We start from the raw sequence: 22,778 nt of genomic DNA, 5'->3' as shown, positions 1-22,778 counted from the left end.
TCTTATGAGATGCCTGTGACCCAAATTGCAGATTTCCTTCTTTATCCAAGGAGATATAGGGATCTCTTATCCTCCACCATTAAGGGGTATCGAGCTGTGTTTAGCTTAGTGGTTAAACACGGGTCCTGAATCTTGCGTCAATCCCAGATCTTAGCGGATGTAGTGTTGAAGTGGCTGACAGGTCCCTCATTTGAACCCTTAGTTCCTCCTCTCAGAGTAACCTTACTTGAAAGACTCTCTTCCTTGTAGCCTTGGCTACTGCTAACATATTAGTGAGTTCCAAGCCATCGATAAAGAGTAGGTTTTTTCACAAGGAGATGCAGTTTGCTACTTTACCCTTGGATTTTTGCTAAGAATGAGGACCCTTCCAAGCCCTGGCCCCATTCTTTCCATTAAGTCCTTCTGGATACCTTGGCTCTGAAGAAGAGAAAGCTCTTTGTCCTGCTAGGGTTTTAAGTTGTTACCTGAGCAGGACCGAGATCAGAGGACCATCCAGCAACCCCTGGTGCTCTGTCAAGAACCTGTTGCACCCTCTGACTAAGAACGCATTGTCCTTCGTCAAATACTTAATTCCTGAGGCACACTCTCAGATTCAGGAGGACATTTTGCCTACTTTTAAAATGAAAGCTCATGACATCAGGGCAGTCTCTACCTTATTAGCTTTCAGGCACATATGTCCCTCACTTGCATTCTGCAGTTGACCTACTGGAAGTGCAAACCGATCTTCGTGTCTCACTGTTTGAAAGAAGTTGGAACAGTGTTTGAAAATTGCAGTACCTTTGGGCCATTTTCAGTGGCTGGCATGGTATTGGGGGAGGAAGCTTAGGAATCTCTTTTTCTCCTGCTATCTCTTCGCCTTGAAGTAAGGTGTCGAATTTTCAGGAGCCAGGGGTACAATGGCTTCCAGAGTTACCCACCAGTCTCAGGATGGGCTGTGTGTTTTGAATGTAGGTGAAAGTGTTAGTCTTTTTTTTATATTGGTACTGTGCCCAGACAAGGGCATTTGTGTATGCCGGCCAGCAATCAGGCCTATCCTCCGCTGCAAAGTTCACTAAGTAGAGGCGACCTCAGCTCAGCTGTCATGCCACTGCAGGTTAAGATGAGCACCAACCAGCAGCCACCTGCAGTAGCTTCTACTGCAGGAATGACAAGCATTGTTTCAATGCTAGCGAACTTTTTTATTTCAAGTTCTTTACTATTACTTAATGTTTTGGAGTAGAATATGTCCATGTATCCCACCTTATGTGAATGTGGGATTCAGCTATGTAATTACTTGGTAAGTTACTTATATGAAAATGTTATTTTCATGATAAAATTGTTTCATGTAGTATACTTACCAAGTAATTACAGAATCAGAGCCTGCCCTCCTCCCCTCTCATGGACGTAAGGGACAAACAGAATGAGGTTTTCTGCCAAGTCATTTCCAGCACTCCTGTTAGTGGGCGGGGCTTACCACCTACACTAAACTATCAAAATGACACCGTGATTTTTCAAATAAAGGCTGCTACGTGAGTTGAAACTATAGCCATGTAATTACTTGGTAAGTATATATGAAACTTAATTTTATCATGAAAATAACATATTCTTAAGGATCTCACATGGTTGGCATATCAGTTTCAGAGGGGGACTAAGTTCTCACTAGGTGAGAATAAAGTTAGAGATTTGTCTTTTGATTTTTTATAATGGCAGGTTAACTTTTGGTTAGATTTTGAAAATTTAGGACGTAGGTTATAGCAGTTGATCCACTAGCAACCCTCGTGGCCACTACATTCTAGCATTGTAACCTTGAGCATTCCAACAGCAAGATGCACGAGACCATATCTTTGACACCATACAATCATTGTGGCACTTGATTTGAGTATAAGCATTATATATCAAGAAGAGCTATCAAAGTTGCATCTATAAGAATTGCTTGAGAAACTCATAGTCCACTTGAAGGCTTTAAATCAAAACAAAGTACTGTACAGTACTTTTTAAGATTTCAGTCTCATGATTGTGTGAACGAATCTCAAGGAGCTTAGGAGATGATCACTCCCCACCTGAGCTATTGTTTGTCATCAGTGAAAAGAAGAGGTATATATTTCAAGTGGATATGATAAGACTTCTAAAATGTTTATGATCTGCTTAAAAATTTCCGATTACATCCCTGGTGGATATAAAGAATACAGGTGAGAGCTTACCCTCAGCATTGAAAACTATTATTTTGTTAGTTTATCCAGCTGTATGACACTCCATTTGTTTGCTTTACACATGTGTTAAGGTGTATATGAAAAGAAAGAGGTCTGCATGTATGGACATTTGAAAGTTATTTCAACCTCTTATTTTTTATAGGATATTGTAAGTGGCATTCTGTTACTGGATAGCAAATCAGAAGCTAGGCACGATGGTATTACTCTGTCAATGGAAGGTGTTGCCAGTCTGCAGCTGTCTGCTAGAAGTGTTGGGCTGATAGAATCTATAGTAAATTCATCTAAGGTACAGTATTATTATTTTTTTTTCCTTTTTTTTGCTATTTAAGGTAGAAAAATCTTTCAACAATTTTCAGAATTTTGAAGTGTGTTAATCAAAATCTTTTGTCACCTCTTAGATACAAAACATTTTTGTTTGTATGGAAATAGCCATTGTCTTTTAGTACAAATTTTCCTCAGTGCAAGCTGCAGTGATTGAAACTATTAACAAAGTGGTTAACTGTAGGTAGATGGGAATGTGGTAAACCAAATCACTTGCCATAAGCCAGCTTTTTTTTTTTTTTTTTTTGTCATGGTCAGATTAAGACATCTTGCTTCCCTGTTGACTGACCAACTTGAAATATCTTTCATCTTTTTTATTTTACGCATGGTGCAATTTTATGTTTTTATGTTCAACATGGATTTGGACAAAAGTGAACAAAAAAAAAAAAAGTGTGAAGGATGCACCGGGTGTTTGGACATCATAAATGTCCTTGGTGTTAATGTAACCAGTTTTGTTGTTTTGAAGAGGTAGATCCTGCAAGGAGTATGTTGACTGGCCTTCTTTCATTGGAAAGGCTCAGCAGCAGTGGAGAAAAGCAAAAAGATATTCATTGGTTTCTTTGATACTGCCAAATTTTTTCAGATCCTTTCTCCTGGATACCCCCCCCCCTCTCTCTCTCTCTCTGTCTCTCTGTCTCCACTGTTGACCCAGTTGCGCATCCTGAGCTGTCTTAAAGAGAGATAGCATCACATGTTTGTGGTTTGCCTCTGCCTTCTCCTGCTTTGCTGGAGTACTGGCAAATGTATCTCTCCTGTGGCACTCCAAGCAACCCATCTTTTGCTGCTGTTCCCACTAAGGAATTCAACGCTGTTGAGCCTCCTGTGGCAGTTATCATGCTGGTAGAGATACCTTGTGATATCAGTTATAGGCTGTACTCTTACATTACTACTTGCCTTGACACCTCTTCCCCCAAGGTGTTTGTTACAACTTTTAGGTTTCACAGATAGTGAGGGCAGGTAGTCTGGTGGTACCAGACTACCTTTACTTCATTTTATTTCAGGAATGTCACCCACAAATACTTTGACAATTTTTCCTCTGGACCTGTGGTGGTTACTCAACAAGTTGCCTAGTCTCCCAGCATCTTGCCTAAGGTGCTTGAATGGCATAAGGCTGGAGGTTGAATCTCTCTCTCTCTCTCTCTCTCTCTCTCTCTCTCTCTCTCTCTCTCTTTTATGCCTTCTTTCCTCTTCAAAGCATCAGTGAGGCCAAGTAAGTGCTGTATGGGCCTTGGTGCAAGTAGACTTCACAATTGGGCATCCTATCTTAGAGCTTTGGCTCATAAGGTACAATTCCTTCTGCACTCCCTTTTAACAAGGGTGTTGGGTGTAAAGCTACCATCCGAACCCACCAACTTATGATTAACAAAAATACCAGCTCCTTCTGACTTGTGCTACCCAATCTTTAAGACAGCACTCCTTCTGCTCTCCCTTTTAACAAGGGTGTTGGGTGCACAGTAAAGCTATCATCTGAACCCATCAATTGATGACTAACCAAAATACAAAATACTAGCTCCTGATTTGTGCTACCCTATCTTTAAGACACCTTTGGTTCTCTGAGGCTTCCCTAGAGTGAGAGTTCAAACACATCGTGCACAGGCTTAAGGCCTTATCAATCTTGTGTTCTTGTGCCGGATTGTATAGGAAGTTACAGAAGTTAGTTATTGGTCACCTGCTTACAAATTTGACTAGAAGCATGGCATTTGTAGACGTAGATTCAAGCCAGTCAGTTGAGAGACTCATCCCATCTAAGGAGTGAGTCTCCTACATACGAGTACAAGGCAATGAATTATATTTAGTAGGACAAATGCCAAATTTTTTTTATATAATTTGTACTTTTGAAATGACTCTGCCTCTCTGTTATGATGGCTGTCTTTCCTGCATCAGGCAGGAGGACGATAGTGTGTGAAAAGTAAAAAATTAATAGGGTAGTATAGTTTGGACCATCTGTTGACCCATCCCTTTAGGGTGGTTTGAGCATCTATAGTTTTCCATTCAGTTTTTTCTCTGTCATTGGCCTGCAAGAAAGCATTGGAGAGTGTTTACGTTATTTTGTTGTTGATTAGAATTTGGTTTGGTTTTCTTGTTTTTTTATTTTTGTCATTATATAGGATGTCATCCAAAGAGGAGAAAGACAAGTTGTTTCGAGTCTGTAAGGTGAGAGGGTGCAATCCCCAGCTTTACTCTTCAGTTTACTATGGTTGTATGGTCACAACCAATGTGTTAAATGTAGGAACAACAATCACTGTGATCAGTGTATTGGTTGATCAGATTAAATAATTAGAATTTATTTAAAGTATAAGCAGATGCGAGAAGCAGATAAGAATAGGAAAAGACAGAAAAAGATTATTCTAACTTTAGGACAGGAAGTGAGGTTAGTAAGTTTCTCATTTTTCACAACCCTTCAAATAGCAGCTCTTCCTGCTCTCCCTGTTTTTCTAGTAATGCTTCTCCTTCAAAATTTTCTTCTCTCAAAGCTCCCTGTATTGTTTGGGGTATGAGGTTTGGCAAATTAGGTGGTGGTAACCTCCTCGACACGTGCTGCTTTACTGGTCCAATTTAGTTGTCTTTTTCAGGCTTCCTCTTGCGTCACAGGAAGTGCCATCGCCCTCTCTCCTTGTTAGCCTTACCCTAGCCACGCCCTGTGATGCTCCTTCTACTGTTGGAGGTACAGGGAAGCAGGGTATGTCTGGGAGGAAGTGATTTGTGCCTGTTTTCTTCTTCCTCTGGCCAACCTGGTGTGTGTCACATACAAGTTGGCACTCGGTCACCGAAAGATAAGCACAGCAAGATCAAGCGAATTTTGGTAAAAATTAGTTTTATATAAGTAACTTACTAAGTAATTACATAGCTAACAGTTTCTGTTAACTGGCAGCTAAAATTTGAAACCTGCGGTAGCCATTCTTTTGTTTACATTACGGTGTAGGTAATTGACCCTGCCCACTTTCGGGAAAAGAGGGAACTGAGCAGAGGGCTTCAGTATGCTTCTGCTGGGTTACGACAAAGGTTGTGAGCAGCAGCTGGTTTTGAAATCCTCAGACTTTACCATACTGTGTATGGTCTTTGACTGTTTGGTGTAGTATTTTGCTTTGGAAGCCTCTCGGCCATTTAGATATTTAGGTTTTCTTGAATAACGTGATTGTGACTATTTACTTAGACTTTTTTGGACTGTTTGACTTGTATTGATGTCCGACACAAGTGTGAGTAGTATTTGTCATCGCAGTGAAGGCTGCAATATGAGAATTACATCAGCAAAGTATTATTCCCATACTAAGTGTACATCTTGCAGGGGTCAAGTATGTTCAGTGGATTTGTCTTGTTGTGAATGTAGTGACTGGGACAGTAAAAAATGGAAGACTTTGGATTCTCATCTGACTAAGTTGGAGAGAGATGGAAAGAGAAAGGCAACAGCTAAGAATGACAAAAGTAGAGTAACAAAAGTTTAGCTAGTCAGGATACAGCTAATTCTTCTGTTGATTTACCAGTTCTGCCTCTTTCAGCTTTGTCTCCTATTACTAGTCCTGCTTCTGTTCCACCTGTTCCTTTACCCAGCTCCCCTACCCCCGAACCCAATGCCATTGCCATCCGTGAACATAAATTTGATCATAAATTTGATATGTTGTTGAATACTGCGGCCCAGATTGGTGCGTTTGTTCGTTCCTTTATGGAAAATAAGAAAGGAACAAGTGAGAGTGTTGTGTTGATGGAGGAGCTGGCTACTCGGCCTGCCGATTCTCCTAGGCAGAGGTCACTGGCATACTTCCCTGCACCAGGGAGAAGCTATACCGGAAGCCCAAGGGAGGTTGGTAGTGTCTGCCCCCAGATAGTTGGCCCCTCAGTCGTGCCTGGTGCCAGTTCCCAGGTTGTGTCAGATAGTCAGTGGGAAGGTGTCTTCCTTGGGTTACATAACCTTTCCTCTAGTTCGGATGCTTCCAGCCCCGATCAGAGATACAAGTGGCGTAGCAGTGACAGATTAAGACTGTTGAAAAGGTCTGTTGTGGATGAGTGTTGCACCCCTCAGGTGCCAGTGAAAAGAGTTAAGGAGGCAGTGCCTTCCTGTAGTTTCTGGGAAAGTCCAGAAAAATTTTCCCAAATGCGTGTAGAAGGAGAAAGGCAAGTGTTGGTTTCGAGAACTGTATCTAAGAGTAAGCTCTCATATATGTCAGTGCACGTCTATATGGACAAACCTTTGTTGGCCACCAATCGGCCAATAGTCAACGAGCGCTTATTGGCAATGAAGCACACTTCTCTTGCGCCCGAGTTCTCTTCAAGCAACAAGCGCCCAGTTGCTTCCGAACCACAAGCGGTTTTGGAGTTCCCAGTTGTGCCCCCTGGTACAGATTCGTTTGTACATTCTTCTAGTCGTTTGACTTCCATTCCTGAGTTTGTGGTGCCATCCCCTTCACAACAAATGATGACAACTTCAGATGTGGATCCATCGCTTGCTCCTGTATAGCGGTGTGTAGATGATATTCTAGGCATTTTGAAGCAACCTTCGAATCCTTCGTGTCTAAGGACTTGTCTTTTTACCCGTATCTGCAACGGATGAGGAAGGTGGCAAAGATGAGGAAGCAGAATCTCCTGTCTCAGCTTATGCATCACTGCTTAATTTTCTGCTTTGAAGTTTCCCTTCCTTTTTCTCTCCAGCTGCACCCGCTTCTCCTGCATCCACCTTTCAAATGAGTAATGTCACTATTGGACCTTCAAGACTGCCGAATATGGTACTTTTGACTTTGGCCAGGAAAGCACTTAATGAGGTTGAGACCTGGCTCGCTGATAAGAGGAAATAGGGGAAATACAATTTTAGTTATCCTCCTTCCTGGCTTCTGAAGAGAAGATATTTGTATTAAATGACCGGGGAAGCTCCTTCTTTTGGGGGCATCTGCTTCCTCCCAAGGGGACTTCTGGGGCCTCATTGATTCGGTCCGTAGGTCAGCCTTTCCTGCAGCAAAAGGTATGTTCTCCTCAGCGGAGATGGATCACATGATGAAGAATCTTTCAAAGTTTTCAAGATTGTAAGTTTTTTGGACTGGTCGGTAGGTGCCCTTGCCCTTAAAGTACAGTACAGGAATACAACGCCTTACCTATGGAACTTTCTTCAGATATCTTTGGAGTTCTTTCATGTATGGATAAAGGAATAAGGGACAGAGCATAGGAACTGGCTTCACTGTTTGCTATGGGAGTGTTAAAGAAGAGGGAGTTATGGTGTTCATACACCTATACAGGCAGTCCCCGGTTAACGGCGGGATCGGTTAACAGCGATTTGGTTTTATGGCGCTTGTCTAGTGACGAAAATCGCCGATACATACCTAACAGAGGCGTTGATAACAGAAAATCGGCACTTTTCGGTGCCGATAACCCCCGAAAATTGCTGAAAAGGCGCCGAAATCACCGATTTTTGGTTAGCGGCGATTTTCGGTTATCATCACACCCTCAAAAACAGAACCCCGCCGATAACCGGGGACTGCCTGTAAAGGAGTATAAAGGAGTAACCTTAATCCAGAGGTCGGCACTTCTTTTTTCTCCCCTTTCGAGAGAGAGTCTGTTCCCTCCTTCAATGGTCAACGAAATTTCTTGTGCTTTGAAGAAGAAATCCACACATGATCTCCTAGTGAAGTAATTGAGGTGCCCTAAAGAAACTCCTTCGGGGGTTTTAAGTCGTCATCTCCTCTACAACCCGTTCCCTTTTGTGGTAGTAGGCAGAGATCCTCCTCAACAGCAAGACCGACCGTACGATTTCAGTCCCGCTTGATTAAGAAGTCCGCCTCTAAACCTTCCTCAAGAAAGTGTTTTGAGTATCATCCGTACTCCAGTAGGTGCCAGGCTCTTTCAGTTTTGGGAGAAATGGAGCAAGAGAGGGGCGGAGCAGTGGGTTGTGAAAGTGTTAAGGAATGGTTACGTGATCCCCTATCTAGAGAGACCCCCCTTAGTCAAGATGCCGATTGTGTTAACTGCCTACACCAAGAGTTCGAGGAGATTTTTGGCCCTTGCACGAGAAGTTTCATCTCTCCTCGAAAAGGAGGCGATAGAGGTAGTTCTGAACATCAACTCAGAAGAGTTCTACAATCGACTTTTTGTGGTCCCGAAGGCCCCAAGAGGATGGAGGCCGGTTCTGGATGTGAGCACCTTAAATGTCTTTGTTCAGAAGACAAAATTCCGAATGGAGATGACCCGTTCAGTCCTTTCATCCATTTGGCAAGGAGACTGGATGGTCTCGATAGACCTACAAGACACTTACTTCCACATCCCATTACACCCGGACTCTTGGAAATATCTGAGATTTGTGTTTCAGGAACAGGTGTTTCAGTTTCGGGTCCTATGCTTCAGGCTATCAACAGCCCCACAAGTATTCAGTTGCGTTCTTGCTCCCCTAGCAGGTTGGCTCCACCTGAGGGGGATGACTCCTTCACAGGAGATAGTTTATTTGGGAATGATTTTCAATTCTCATCTTTTGTGGGTTTCCCTCAGTTTATTTGGGAATGACTCTCAATTCTCATCTTTTGTGGGTTTCCCTCTCAGAAGAGAGTAGAATCGTGTTCACAGAAAATAGACTAAATGCTTCGCCTCCAGACATGTTCAGTGAACAAGTGAATGAGCCTCTTAGGGATGTTAGCATCCTTGGAACAGTTTGTCTCCTTAGGGAGACTGCATATGAGGGTGTTCCAGTATTTCTTAAAGGAAAAATGGGACAAAAAAACATTTCCAGACTCATTTGTGATCCTGGTAACTCAAGGAATTAAGAGACACCTGCTTTGGTGGAAGTCAAGAGACAGGTTGTTGGAAGGAAAGTCTCAGTTTCCACAGAGCCTGACCTGAACTATGCCAATGCATCAGACCTGGGTTGGGGAGCACTTATAGGAAACGAGATCTCCGGTACATGGTAGAAAGATCAGATGAGTTGGCACATAAACGTCAAAGAATTAAAGGCAATTCACTTGGGTTTGATGGCCTTTTCGTCAGAAGTATGTGGGAGGACGGTAGTGGTCCACTCAGACAACACGACGGCCCTAGCATACATAAGCAAACAAGGAGGAAGTCGGTCTTTTTCCCTCTGCAAGGCAGCGAGGGACCTCCTCCTGTGGACGGAACAGAATTGTATAAAGTTGTTGACTAGGTTTGTCCAAGGAAAACTGAATGTGTTGGCAGATCAGCTAAGCTGACAGAACCAAATAATTCCCACAGAGTGGACTCTTGATCCATTGGTCTGTCTAGACCTATGGAAACTTTCGGGAAAGCCGGTGCTGGATCTCTTCATGATGTCAAGGAATTATCGACTTCCTCTTTTGTGCTCTCCAGTGCGGGATCCACAGGCATGGGCTGCAGATGCCATGCTTTTCGACTGGTCCAAAAGTTCCTGTATGCCTTTCCTCCCTTCGGGATGTTAAGGGATGTACTAAACAGATTTTGCCTGCACCAGAATGTGTCGATGATTCTGGTAGCCCCCTTTTGGCCCTTTAGGGAATGGTTCCCAGAGCTAATGAATCTGCTGGTAGGTTTTCTAAGACTCCTCCCTCAGAAGAAAACGATTCTCAGACAACCCCACTTCAGACACTTTCATCAAGGTTTGTCTTTGCTGGCTCTGACAGGATGCAAACTGTCAAAACACTCCTCAGAGCAAAGGGATTTTTGAAAGAAGCTGCAGAGGCTATTTCAAAATGTAGACATTGATCCTCAGTTAACGTCTACCAGAGCAAGTGGTCAATTTTCCAAGGTTGGTGCAAAAGTAATAGAATTTCTTCTTCTAAGACGACTTTGACAGAGATTGCAGACTTTCTTTTATTCTTGAGGAATTCTAAGAGTTTATCCTCTTCAACCATAAAAGGCTACAGAGCAATGCTAAGCTCTGTGTTCAGACATTGTGATCTGGATATATCTTCAGATCAAGACCTTTCAGACCTCATTAGGTCCTCTGACACTAAGAAACAAAAGCACTTAGAACTTGTTTCTTGGAATCCGGATGTAGTCCTAAAGTGGCTCTCCAGGCCCCCATTCAAGCCCCTATTTTTAGTAGCCTTGTCAACAGCCAAGAGAGTCAGTGAAATTGAGGCCATTGACAAGAGGGTCGGTTTTTCAGGAGGCAGTGCAGTCTGCTCCTTTATTTTGGGATTTCTCTCTAAGAATGAGAACCCAAACAACCCCTGGCCTCGTTCCTTCAGCACTAACGGATTAGCAGACACACTCGGACCAGAGGAGATTGAGAGGGTACTTTGCCCAGTAATAGCGCTAAAGTTCTATCTTCTCAGGATGGAGAAGATTAGGGGTTCATCTGGCAACCTCTGGACTTCAGTCAAGGATCCATCTTGTCCTCTTATAAAGAATGCTCTGTTCTTCTGAAGGGATACCATTCGTGAAGCACACTCGCAATTGAGCTTTTAAATACAATCTCACCCTGCAATACTTCAAGTGACTTACTGGAGGTGCAGGTCTGTATTTGTTTCACATTACCTCCGAGATGTGGAAACGACTTTTAACGATTTCAGTACCCTAGCACCTCTATCGATGGCTGGCATGGTATTTGGGGAGGGGTATAGGAAGCATTCTTTCCTTCCTCGTCTCTTCGCCTTGGTTAATGGTGTAGGGTTCTTGGGGAGTCTGGGGGTACGTTGCACTTGGATACCCACCAGTCTTTTTAGTGGTAGGTGGTGGTGTTTTTAATGTTTTATGGTGTCAGTAATGGTGTTGTATTTTCTGGTTTTGTATGGTACTGCACCCTGGGCAGGGGCAAAATTTCTTGGTACTTCATTTAGCGTTCGGAAATATCTTTCACTGTGAAACTCCCACTGATGTAGCAGATGACCCTTGGCCATACAGCCACGTCTCTACAGTTAAGATGAGCGCACAACCAGAGGCAGTAACTTCCTGCTGCGACTCTCTTACCAGGTAAGGAAACAACAAGCATTTCTTGCAAAGCTAGCAGGCATTAATTCCCATAATATTTTACTTTTATTTTAATGTTTTTGGGAAGTACAGTCCAATGCTTCCCACCTCCTGTCAATGTGGAAATCAGCTATATAATTACTTGGTAAGTTACTTATATAAAATGACATTTTTATGATAAAATAAGATTTTATATACTTACCAAGTAATTACAGTGGGAGCCCACCCGCCTTCCCTCAAACGGACTTTGGTCATAAACATATTGAAGCCCTCTGCTCAGTTGTTCCCTCTTTTCCCAAAAGTGGGTGGGGTTAGTTACCTATGCCATAATGGAAACAAAAGAATCACTACCCCAGATTTAAAATTTTAGCTGCCGGTTAATAGAAACTGTTAGATATGTAATTACTTGGTAAATACATATAAAATCTTATTTTATCATAAAAATGTCATTTTAGCCCTTAAACGCGAGCCTCTATTTATGAAAGTGTCTGCCGTATGCCGGCGGCGTTCGGGAGTTAGCGCCGAAGTGGAAAAAAAGTTTTTTCAAAAAATCACAGCATGCTTAGTTTTTAAGATTAGGAGTTCATTTTTGGCTCCTTTTTTGACACTGCCTGAAGTTTAGTATGCAACCATCAGAAATGAAAAAAAAATATCATTATCATATATAAATATTGAAATATATGACAGCGCAAAAAAAATTTCATAATTGTATACAAATCGCGCAGTGAGCAAAACGGTTAAAGCTAATGAGTTATTTTTTTTTCTTTGTATTGTACACTAAATTGCGATGATTTTGGTATATAAACAGTTGTAAAACGATCAAAGCCACACAGAGAAAATATCACAAAATGATGCATGAATTTGTAATCTCAAGTAAAAAAAGTTTTTTTCAAATTCACCATAAATCGAAATATTGTGCTAGAGACTTCCAATTTGTTTAAATGAAGGTACTGATTGAATATTATAGACTGTAAGTGTTTTAGCACAATTGCAGTTTTTACCATTTCCGGTTTGAGTTAAAGTTGACCAAAGGTTGAATTTTTTTCTATTTATCATGATTTATATGAAAATATTTCAAAATCCGATAAATTACAACCATGAGTTATTATTTTTTCAAACTGATAAAAGCTACAACCATGAGTTATTTTTTGTTGTATTCTATATGAAATTGCATAATATTTTTCATAGTATATAAAAACTTTATGTAACGACAATATAAATGGCAATTATGACAATGCGACAAGTAACGAAGAATTTGAGATGTTCGGCGGTTATCACATGGACGAAGGAAAAGTTTTTAAAATTCACCATAAATCGAAATATTGTGCTAGAGACTTCCATTTCGTTGCAGAATGGAAGGTAAATGATTGAATATTACTAGAATATAAGAGTTTTAGCTTACAGTTGCATTTTCTACCATTTTGTCGAGTCAAAGCGTTGCCGGGTTGAAATTTTAGCACATTGTGATTTATATAAAAATATTTCAAAACTGATAGGAGGCTACAACCATCAGTTATTTTTTGTTTATATTCTACATGAAATTGCGCACATTTTCATATAAAACTTATGTAAATTTAATTAATATAAAACAGTGCAAACATGATACGACAAAGTAATGAAAGAATTTCTGAGATGTTCATTGAGTTATCACGAAGCGCTGGACTTAAGGAAAATGTTTTTCAAAATTCACCATAAATCAAATATTGTGCTAGAGACTTCCAATTTGTTGCAAAAATGAAGGTAAATGATTGAATATTACTAAAATGTAAGAGTTTTAACTTGCAATTGCGTTTTTTCGACCATTTGGTTAGAGTCAATGTTGGACCAAGGTTGAACATGGTAGCACATCGTGATTTATATGAAAATATTTCAAACTGATAGAAGTACAACCATGAATTATTTTTGTTGTATTCTTACATGAAATGTACACATTTTCATATAAAACTTATGTAACGACCTAATATAAAACGGATTTTCAAACATTACGACAAAGTGACAAAAAGAATTCCGAGATGTTCAGCACGAGTTACCGGCGTGATCGCAGGAAAAAGTTTTTCAAAAATCTACCAGAAATCGAACATTATAAAATATTCAATTTTGTTTGTAAAATGAAGGCAATGATTGAATATTACTGATATTGTCCCTAGGAAACAAGTTCAATTGCGTTTTTCGACCATTTGGTCGAGTCAAAAGTTGACAAGGTTGAAATTTTACGAGATGCTGCTATCGTGATTTATATGAAAATATTTCCAAACTGATAAAAGCTACAACCATTTTGAATGTTTTTATGAATTTTACTTGATTGCACCTATTTTCATATTATAAAACTAATGTCACGGTAATAAAATGGTGCAAAAGTTACGTACAAAATGACAAAAGTAATTTCTTGAACTTTCGCCATACCTGGACGAAGGAAAGTTTTTCAAAAATTCACCATAAATTTGAAATATTGTGCTAGAGACTTCCAATTTGTTGCAAAAATGATAATGATTGAATACATGAATGTAAGAGCTTTAGCATACAATTGCATTTTCAATTCATTTCAGTTGAGCTGCTGACCGGTTAATTTTTGTAGTCGAAAATGGCACATCTGGTCACCCGACAGACAATTTTATTTGACTTACGTATACATCCAGTCGCACGCTAAGGGCGAAATATCTCAAGTTTGGGGGGGGTCTATGCTGTAGTGGTAATTTTTCAACAGAGAAACAAACTGCTGAATTTTTTTAATAATTTGTAATATAAGATGATTAAAATGAATAATAGTTATATAGTTTTTCTATCATAAACAGATATTGTGCCCTTGGAATCTAGTTTATCATTGAACACTAATAGGAACCAGGTATTTTCTAATTTTTTCCATAGACTGAAAAGATGCAAGGTTTATTTCAAATTAGATCTTGAATCCCCAGGCCTTCTGGAGGCCAAAATTTACAGACATGTTAAAGGGATCCATATAAAAACAGTTCAGAGTAAAGTAAGTCTTTTATCTTTGAAAGGTTTATGGTGACTATATTCCTTTATTTGATTCTTAAATATCGAGCACTCACTGGATGTGCGCTTAAAAACAGGCTCTTGCCTGATACCGAGCACTTTTCTAATAAATAGGTTTATATATTCAGGCAGATGCTTAGATTCCATAAAAGCCCAGGCTATCTGAAACTGAGGTTGTCTTAGAGAAATTTGTCCAGTGTGAGGGGGTTTTGGTGAGTAGTCACAATCGGGCCAAACGATTTGTTGTCCAAATTTTCCATTTTTTCTGGTTAGAAACTTCTCATTAAGAAAGGAGGAGCAGATGTTGAGTAAAGAGAAATAACGTGCTAGTAATCCACTACCCTTTGAAGAAGTTAGAAATGAGGAAATTAGAAGTATCAGGCATCTCAATGTGTTGCTGATAAGGAGATGAAAGTTTCTTCCAGTCTCGTTCCTCAGCTAAAAGTTGAATTGAGATGAGAGAAATGAAGGCATTTTCCTGGAATCTGTTCATGTTGAATGCCTGAGAAAGGCTTCAGAGGATTAGATGAGGACTGCAAAGCACTTGGAGATTTTTAGTGTTCTCAGGGGAATCACCTTTGATAGAAGGTTCGAATTCACCTGTTAGTCAAACAGATCCTCATTGCTTAGGGGAAGGTGTGGTTGTGATGAGCAGAACAGACTGAATTTTATCTGTCCTCACCCAAATTCTGATCGACCTTATATGCATTTAGGTTTTGCCTCCTGCTACCATCAATGTCATGCAGGATGGTGTGATTAGTTAGTAAGGCTTTGTTTCCTGGTTATGATTCTTTTTGGTCATGAAGTATCTGGTTTACAGTGGAGCCAACCATCGGTCCACGATGATAACTTGGTTTTTTGGCTTCTCAGTTAGGTAATAATTTAGAGGAGCTGAAACCTTCATTGGGATTGCTAGTTCTCCACCACCTGCCTTCCTCTGGCACTCAGTGAGCCTGGAGGCTTCTGATATATGTCTGGATTTTGGTGATCAAGAGCTGAGAACGGAACTCAGGAGACTAACTTAAGGGGACTCTCTGTAGCAAAAATTGCCTGAATCACTTTGAGAATGAACCAGTAGTCCAGATTCAAGGTCCCTTAGGACTGCTAAGCTGAGCCTTTTGCAGATCCCTGATCTCCAAAATTACCAGAGAACTGAGCAGATTGACACAGTGCAAAGTTGCTATCAGAAAGTTATCTATCTAAAAGTTCTTCCTTTTCTTCCTCTCTCTTGATGAAAAAGAGTTTAGGAGAATGTCTTATGATACTATACAGTAAATCTCCCTTTTATACGGGGAATGGCATACTTCAGCCATAGCTGGAAATAGCAAGATACTTAATTTAACTTACGATCAAGAGAAGGTCTCCAAAACCCATCATTTGTTGGAAAACGGATTTGGAATTTTGGGGTATTTCTAGATAGAATAGTTTTAGACTACCATGGGGAGTATGGTAGTCGCCATTCCTATTAAGTGTACTGTTACATTACAGTGTAGTAAATAGTTAATATCAGACCGCTTCTGGATCTCTTCAACCCAGACTGGGACTTAAGATATTGCAATACCCTCTAAATTGAATAACAAAGAAGTCTCAGCATTAGTATTAAATGGTGCAAGACATTGTATAAAGTGTGGGAAACCAGATCTTTGCTGTACCTATATTCACAAACATCATATTATTCAAACATCACCATAACGAATATGCATCTTTCATAGCACTTAAAATGTTATATTTTTACTTCACTGTGTATCCAATAATATTATATATATTCTTATATTGCTTTTTCTTTATAAACTGCGATTTGGGTTTTGGTTCGAAATCGATTAGCTTAAGTTTATTTCACTGGGATTCAATGACAGTTCATCATGCCCTTTAGTCTTGATTCTAGGGAGGTTGAGTCTCCATTTATACAGTACGGCAGGATAAGGGGGCAGACCTATTGATGGAGGATGAAGAAGGGATGAAATCCCATTTTCCTGAACCTACATCAGCCAGTTCTGAAATTGATGCAATTCCTTTCATCTAATAGAACAGCCGAAGTTCTGATTATTGAAGGAGTAAAAAGACTCAGATTGGGCTATTTCCTCACTTGAAATTAGTCTTGACTATCACCAGGGTTCTACAAATGCCTTTATCTGGTGGAAATAGTACTGGATGTTTCTTTGAACCATTTCATTAAAATACTTTCACCAGGAGTTACAGTCAGTTTTAGCAGCACCAGCAAGGACTGAATGTACAGTGACATGAATTGATGCTTAGTGTTTGAACAATGTTCATCCAAATAAGGAGAACTTGCAGTTTGTTTTACCAGGGCAAGGTGAAACACCTCAAGTGAATATACAGGTCTGATCGATTCAGCCTCAAGTTTCAACAAGGTCCCATCGCAGTTGTGTTATGGGTCTAAGACTCGATTCAGATAACACTTTAACAAAACTTTTATCATTGGTTTTATTTTTAACTAGAAGATGATAAAGGGGAGCCTGAGAAGGCAAGAGATACTTTTTAAAGCTGACAGGTAAGGGGGAATACTGATAAATGTTTAAAATTTTATAAATATTGCTCAGAACCTTTGTTACCTATTGGCTTCAGTTGTAAGAATTATTGTAACCTCCAAAGGAGAAATGCATAGACAACTTTGAGTTATTTTAAGTTTTATCCTTCAAAAAGTATCATTTAGTCAAGAAATGATTGTCCCTGAAATACATAATTAGTGTAACCTGGTTCTGGTCCCAGGCTGAAAATGAGGCCAATTCAATTTTTACTCGAGGCACTAGAACCAGGAAGTTCAGCCAGACTCTGTTCAAATTCAGGTGTCAAGGGAGTTAAAGGACCCTCTGAGATGGTGGAACCATCAACCTCGGCTTTTGCAGGGAGTGTCTCACCAGTTGAAGAGCCTTCACTAAACGTTATAAGATCTCCACCTGTCATCAGTTTGAGGATAGCAGCAGACTGGCACACTGTAGTCAGGGCTTGTTTCACAGTACTTACGAACTCAATATCAGCCAAGTTAGAGATGTTAAAGAGAGTGGAATAGAGGCTAGAGTATGATTTAGTCTGGGGGCAAAAAGATAATACTGTTTTCTGACAATTCAACAACTTCTGGTATATCTGAGCAATCAAGGAGTGCAAAAGTAAGAACTTTGTAGACTTGATAGACTGTAACCTGTCAGATGAAAAGGAAGATTCTAGTGTTTTCCTAACATTTTGGAAAATGAACATTGAAACTCAACAGAGCCTGTGCATCACTGAGGCTGTTATAACATGCAATTTTTGAGCATTACAAAGGAAACTTGAATTAAACTTTTAGTAGGTCCCCTTCAGAAAATTGTTCTGTTTTAGGTTCAGATTTTGTTTGTACTGCATAGATATTGGAAGTTCGTTTTTGCAGTGACATTATGCTTTTAGACTGGCCCTGGTGTTAAATCTGATGCTAATTCCCATTAAATGAACAGTTTTGGCAAAATTCAGTACTGAAAGGACTGTTTATTAAGTCTTAGTTACCTCCCTGGTAAAACTAAGCAGAAATGTTCAGACCTTGGTTAGATTGATCAAACCTAGAATCTTTTCCACCATGTTAAAAATTTCTCTCTATATCATCCAGGTGGGTGTGAGATTAAAAAACTTATATATCTGCTGTTTAAGGAAACTGCTTGGAGACAGACTGAAGAGTGGACGTTACAGCAAGGGTTGATTTTGCAAAGGAAGCAGGTCTATCTCAGAGGCTCCAGAAGGGAGCGATCATTGTCATGGTATCAAAAAAAAACAGTTTATAGGCTTCACCCCTGATTAGAAGTTTTCAGATGTATTTCTGTGAAATAACATCCTCTTATTTTTTACTTACTTACATGAGTACAAACTAGATATTTTAGTATGCTATTAAAATACTGTAGCAAATTAAAGTTGTAAGGCATATGGAGGGGAATTTGTCAGGAATTAAACAGGATCTGAATAGAAGGGAGAAAAATAATGTCATACGAAGTTATTTTTGGCAGAAAAAACACTGCAGAAAACCTATCCAAGAACACGAGGATCAGGGTTCCCTTTTGGGGATCTTGGACTTCCTCAAGAAAATGCAGTTTCTTCACATTCCATTTATTGAGAGACATAAAACTATTCAGATTTGTTGATTAGGTGGTTTACTTCTTGGAATACAAATTTAAATTTAGGAAGGTAGGATTTATGATAATTTTTTGTACGCCTGTTTGTGAATCTGTAAATAACTTCATTGTGCATGTATTATATATCACTCTAAAATTGTAAAAATCTCAACGTTTCTATTGATTTTAATCATTGCCAGTTATACTTTCTCAAAAAAAAGATTGTCCGTATTTTAAATGACAATTTATAATTTTATTCTAACAATACATATACAATTATCTTTCTTTTTGTGTGTTTTATAGAAATTTATTCAGTTTTCTAATGCCACCTTTATTTTTTCCATCTTTGAACCTTACTTAGGTGCGATACAAAACGTCAACATATGTGGGTTGGAAAATTGAAAATTGCACTCCGAAAAAAATTTTTAATCGAAAGCTAATTAGCAAACACATTTATAGCAAAATGATTGCTTCCATGAAATTTCAAACATTTCCACACAGTTTTTATAAAAATGAACTCCCCAAACGTAATTATTATATTTTTTTCATGATTATTTCAAAAAATATCACGATTTCCTTAAAATTTCACGTTCATTGTGGCATGTCTTTTTATTATTACTAAGCCTTGCAGAGATTTTCTGATTGCTTTGTTATTATTTCTAAGCCTTGCAAAAGATTTTCTTATTGCTTTTGGAAAATTCAATCATTTGCCGACATCATAAAACAAACCAGAATTTATATCAGTTATAGTTTGGACATGCGATTTTTATAAGAAACTTTTCAATTATTTTCAGGCCCTACTTTTCCTTCCACATAGTGAATTTATGTGCTAGTAGCGCTATTCCTATACTGTATTAAATTAAACTCTGGGCTGGAATTTGGATGTGGTGCTGAATATTTATGCATGCCCCATTTGAGCCCTTTGGCTGCCTCCCTAAAGGGTTTGGCAGTGAAGACTGTTTTTATTAGCTCTGGCCTTGGCAAAAAGTGTATTGCTTCAGGCTTTCTCATGCCATGTAGGCTTTACTACCCAAAGAGTAGTCCTTTCTTTTGTACCCCTTTTCAGGGCCAAGAATAACTTAAGTTACATCCTCTGCCTTGCTCTATCATGATCTACATTCTGTCCTCTTTGGTACCAGATGGGGAAGAAACTTCCTTATGTCCAGTCAGAGCGCTCTCTATATATTTGCAAAGGACTAGGGAAATCAAATGAAATGTCAACAGCCTTTTTTGCAGCCTTAGGAAACTTGACTTACACTTTTCAAAAAATGGCATGTCTTGTCTGTTCAAGGCTCTGGTCAGAGAAGCACACACAAATCTAGACTAATTTTTTTATCTCTGCTTAAAGTAAGATTGCACAATGTGTAAGTGGTAGTGACCACTTTCAGTTTCCTTAAGAATGTTTCTTAAGGAATGGAGTGTGACTCTGTATTTGCCTCGCACTGTGTGCAAGATGTGGAAATCCAATATGAATTTTGCAGAGGTCTTTCACCCCTCATTATGGCAGGGGAACTCATATCCTGAACACTTAGGGTAGCTGTACTGTCAAGTTTTGGGGAGTATGAAGGTATGTTGTATTAGGTAAGGCCCTTCATTCTTTTAACGTCATTGTTCTGCTGGCCTAGGTACAAGGCCATGTGTCCCACTTGCATCATAGTGTGAGTGGTATCCCTAGCATGGAACCTCCAGCATTGTTCAAAGGTCTTGCTACCTAATGAATTAATCCTTGCTTGGTGGCAGTACCAGCAGATGGATGCTAATCATTAGGTAAGTAGCATCTTATTCCTGGTGGAATTTTATTGTTTTCTTGGGGGATATTAAATTTGACGTCGCACCTTTCCCACCTCCTTTGCTTAATGCGGGAATCATCTATCATAATAGAGGTAAGATTCATTTAGAAAACAGAAATATTTATAATAAGATTTATTCTTTAATGTATCACCCCCCTACCTCCCCACTCATGTGGACAAAAGAAAAAACTGAATGAAAAACTATAGACGCTCAGACCACCCGAAAGGGATGGATCAATAGACGGTTCAAACTAAACTATCCTATCAATTTATTACTTTTCATACACTATCATCCTCCCGCCTGACGCGGGAAATACAGCTATCATAATAGAGAGGTAAGTATTTAAAAAATAAATTTTATAAAAATTTCTATTTTTCCTAGGTATGCAAACCAGAGTTTTTGTACATGCAACTTACCCGTCAGATATATACTTAGCTATAGTCTCCGACGTTCGCGACAGATATATACTTAGCTATAGTCTCCAACGTTCCCGACAGAAATTCAAATTTTGCGGCACACGCAACAGGTAGGTCAGGTGATCTACCATTCCCGCTGCTGGGTGGCGGGAATAGGAACCATTCACGTTTTCTAATCAGATTTTTCTCTGTCGCTGGTTCCGGCAAGCATCTGTTGTTGGTTCCTCCTGCATTGATTTTCATTTTTAAACTTGCTGAGGATTTGTTTGGACTGACCTTTGGTGACGTATTGATCTTTGGCTTGGCATACGCTTTGTGGATTGTTTTGAATTTTGGCTTTGGGATTTTTTTAAAGATGTCTGAAATGAATGTTGCACCTGTGTTTCAGGTAAAAGTTGGGCAAGAGTGTAGGTGAGGCTGCCGTAAAGCTGCAGAACCCTCACACTGTATGTATGAGGTGTGGGGGAATGACTGCTGCATTGATAATGTATGCAAGGGAGTTGAGAAATTGTCTGATCAAGAATGGAAGGCTTTGACTCATAAAGAAGCTGGAGAAGGATAGAGCTAGGAAGGCTTCTTCCAGAAGCTCGAGTAGGTCTCGCTCTAAGAGCAGGTGGGAAGCAGAGATAATAGTCTTGTAGATTCTCCTGTAATCCTTTGGTTTCAGCACCTTCACCCCTTCATCGAACATCATCTGAGATGGCTGCCATGAAAGCCACGATCCGTAAATGGCAATCTCAGCACAAGTGCTATGAAGGATAAGAAGAAAAAGTGACAGTGATTTGTGTAGTGTCCCCAGTGCAGTGGGGGCGCCTGACCGGCTCATGTCGCTCCTAGGCCTAGACTCTTCCAAACTCCCAGGACCAGTGGAGGAGGGAATGTCGTAGTGCCGCAGGGAGATGTAGAGCATTCCCACCGGTCAGGCCGCCCTTCGGCAGCTCCTGTTGTTAGCGTCCAGGCTGCCTCGGATCGCCACAGAAAAGGGATCCTGAAGTGTTTTCTTCTTCTGCTAAATCTTCTCCCAGATGCGGGTGGAGTTCGGGCTGAGGAGTCGTGGCCCTTCGAAGGACCTGGAAGGTGCCTAGAGGAGAGCTATGGACTCCAGAGCCCTGAGCTCTTCCCAGAGGTTCTCCTGTTGTGAAGAAGAGAGCTCATAGATCCCCCCTTCTTCTTCAGGGAGTTCAGAAGTCTACTAAGCAGATCCTGGTTGGCCTCCAGAGCTCAGTTATCTGCTCTTGCTGGCTCTTTGGCTATGGCTGCCCTCTGTTCTAGGGGAAGGATGTTTCTCTTCCCATCAGTCCTCCAGGAGTCCTTCTCCCAGCAGGCCCCCTCTTCTTCCAGTTAACCCTTCCGTCTGCAGGCGCTCTTCTCTGAACCGCCTCCTGCTGGATTCCTTCGCCGTTGAGGCGCTCTTCTCCGTTAAAGCCCACTCCAGTAACAGCGCGCCCGTCTCCTCAGCAGGCGCTTCTCTTCCAGGCGCTCTTCTTTCGAGGGAAGCGCCTCTCCCTCCGTACCTTCGCTTCATCGTGTCGTTCTTCTCCTGTTAGAGCGCCTCTCTCTGACAAGCTCCCTCACTTCAAGTCCCATACTTCAGAGCATAGAAGCGCCCCCCAGCCAAACTCCCTTCTGGAAGGCGCCTCTCTCTAATGGGGAGCAAGCTGTTAGATAGAAGCTCTTCTCCTGTCAGCGCCAGATTTCTAACAGACGCCTCTCCCCAGACAGGCGCTCTTCAGTGGTCAGAGGCTCCTCTCCTTCTAGGCGCTCTTCTCCTGTCATGCCCCTCTTCGTTAAACGTTCTCCTCCTCCTGCTGGTCTGGAAGTTTTGTCAGAGGATGAATCCCCTGGATGTCAGTATTTCAGACTACAAGAGGTTGGCAGCTTTACTGATCCAAGAGTTTGGAGAATCCCTTTGCCTGCTTCTCCTCCTTCTCCTGGCTCTATGCTTTCGAGCACGAAGACATCTAGATCCTCCTCTATGGTGAAGATGTGTCCGACGATCTCCATGAAGAACGTTTAAGGGAGTCGGTGAATGGTGCAGTCTAAGAAGGATGCTGGCAAGACGGTTTTCTCCCTTGCCTCTTCCAGACTCTGGCAGAGCT

General features: G+C 40.6%; 1 protein-coding gene across 8 annotated transcripts in view; it reads left to right on the top strand.

Annotated features, from left to right (window-relative positions):
• Window positions 1-22,778, top strand: part of LOC136836086 (vacuolar protein sorting-associated protein 26C) — a 340,756-nt gene that overhangs the window by 292,145 nt on the left and 25,833 nt on the right. For 7 of the 8 annotated variants that reach the window (XR_010852345.1, XM_067100035.1, XM_067100036.1 and 4 more), the window contains one exon: window positions 2,332-2,475. The exons of the other annotated variant lie outside the window; for it this stretch is intronic. Coding sequence is in view for 6 of the 7 variants with exons in the window: in XM_067100033.1 (XP_066956134.1) it covers window positions 2,332-2,475 (144 nt within the window). In the remaining variant the exon portion in view is untranslated. The remainder of the gene's footprint in view (window positions 1-2,331; window positions 2,476-22,778) is intronic. 8 annotated transcript variants of the gene reach the window in all.

The sequence above is a fragment of the Macrobrachium rosenbergii genome, chromosome 56, assembly GCF_040412425.1.
Source record: "Macrobrachium rosenbergii isolate ZJJX-2024 chromosome 56, ASM4041242v1, whole genome shotgun sequence".
In the NCBI taxonomy this organism is placed as follows: Eukaryota; Metazoa; Arthropoda; class Malacostraca; order Decapoda; family Palaemonidae; genus Macrobrachium; species Macrobrachium rosenbergii.
The sequence above is the reverse complement of the archived record's forward strand: the minus strand, read 5'-3'. Positions and strand labels throughout refer to the sequence as shown.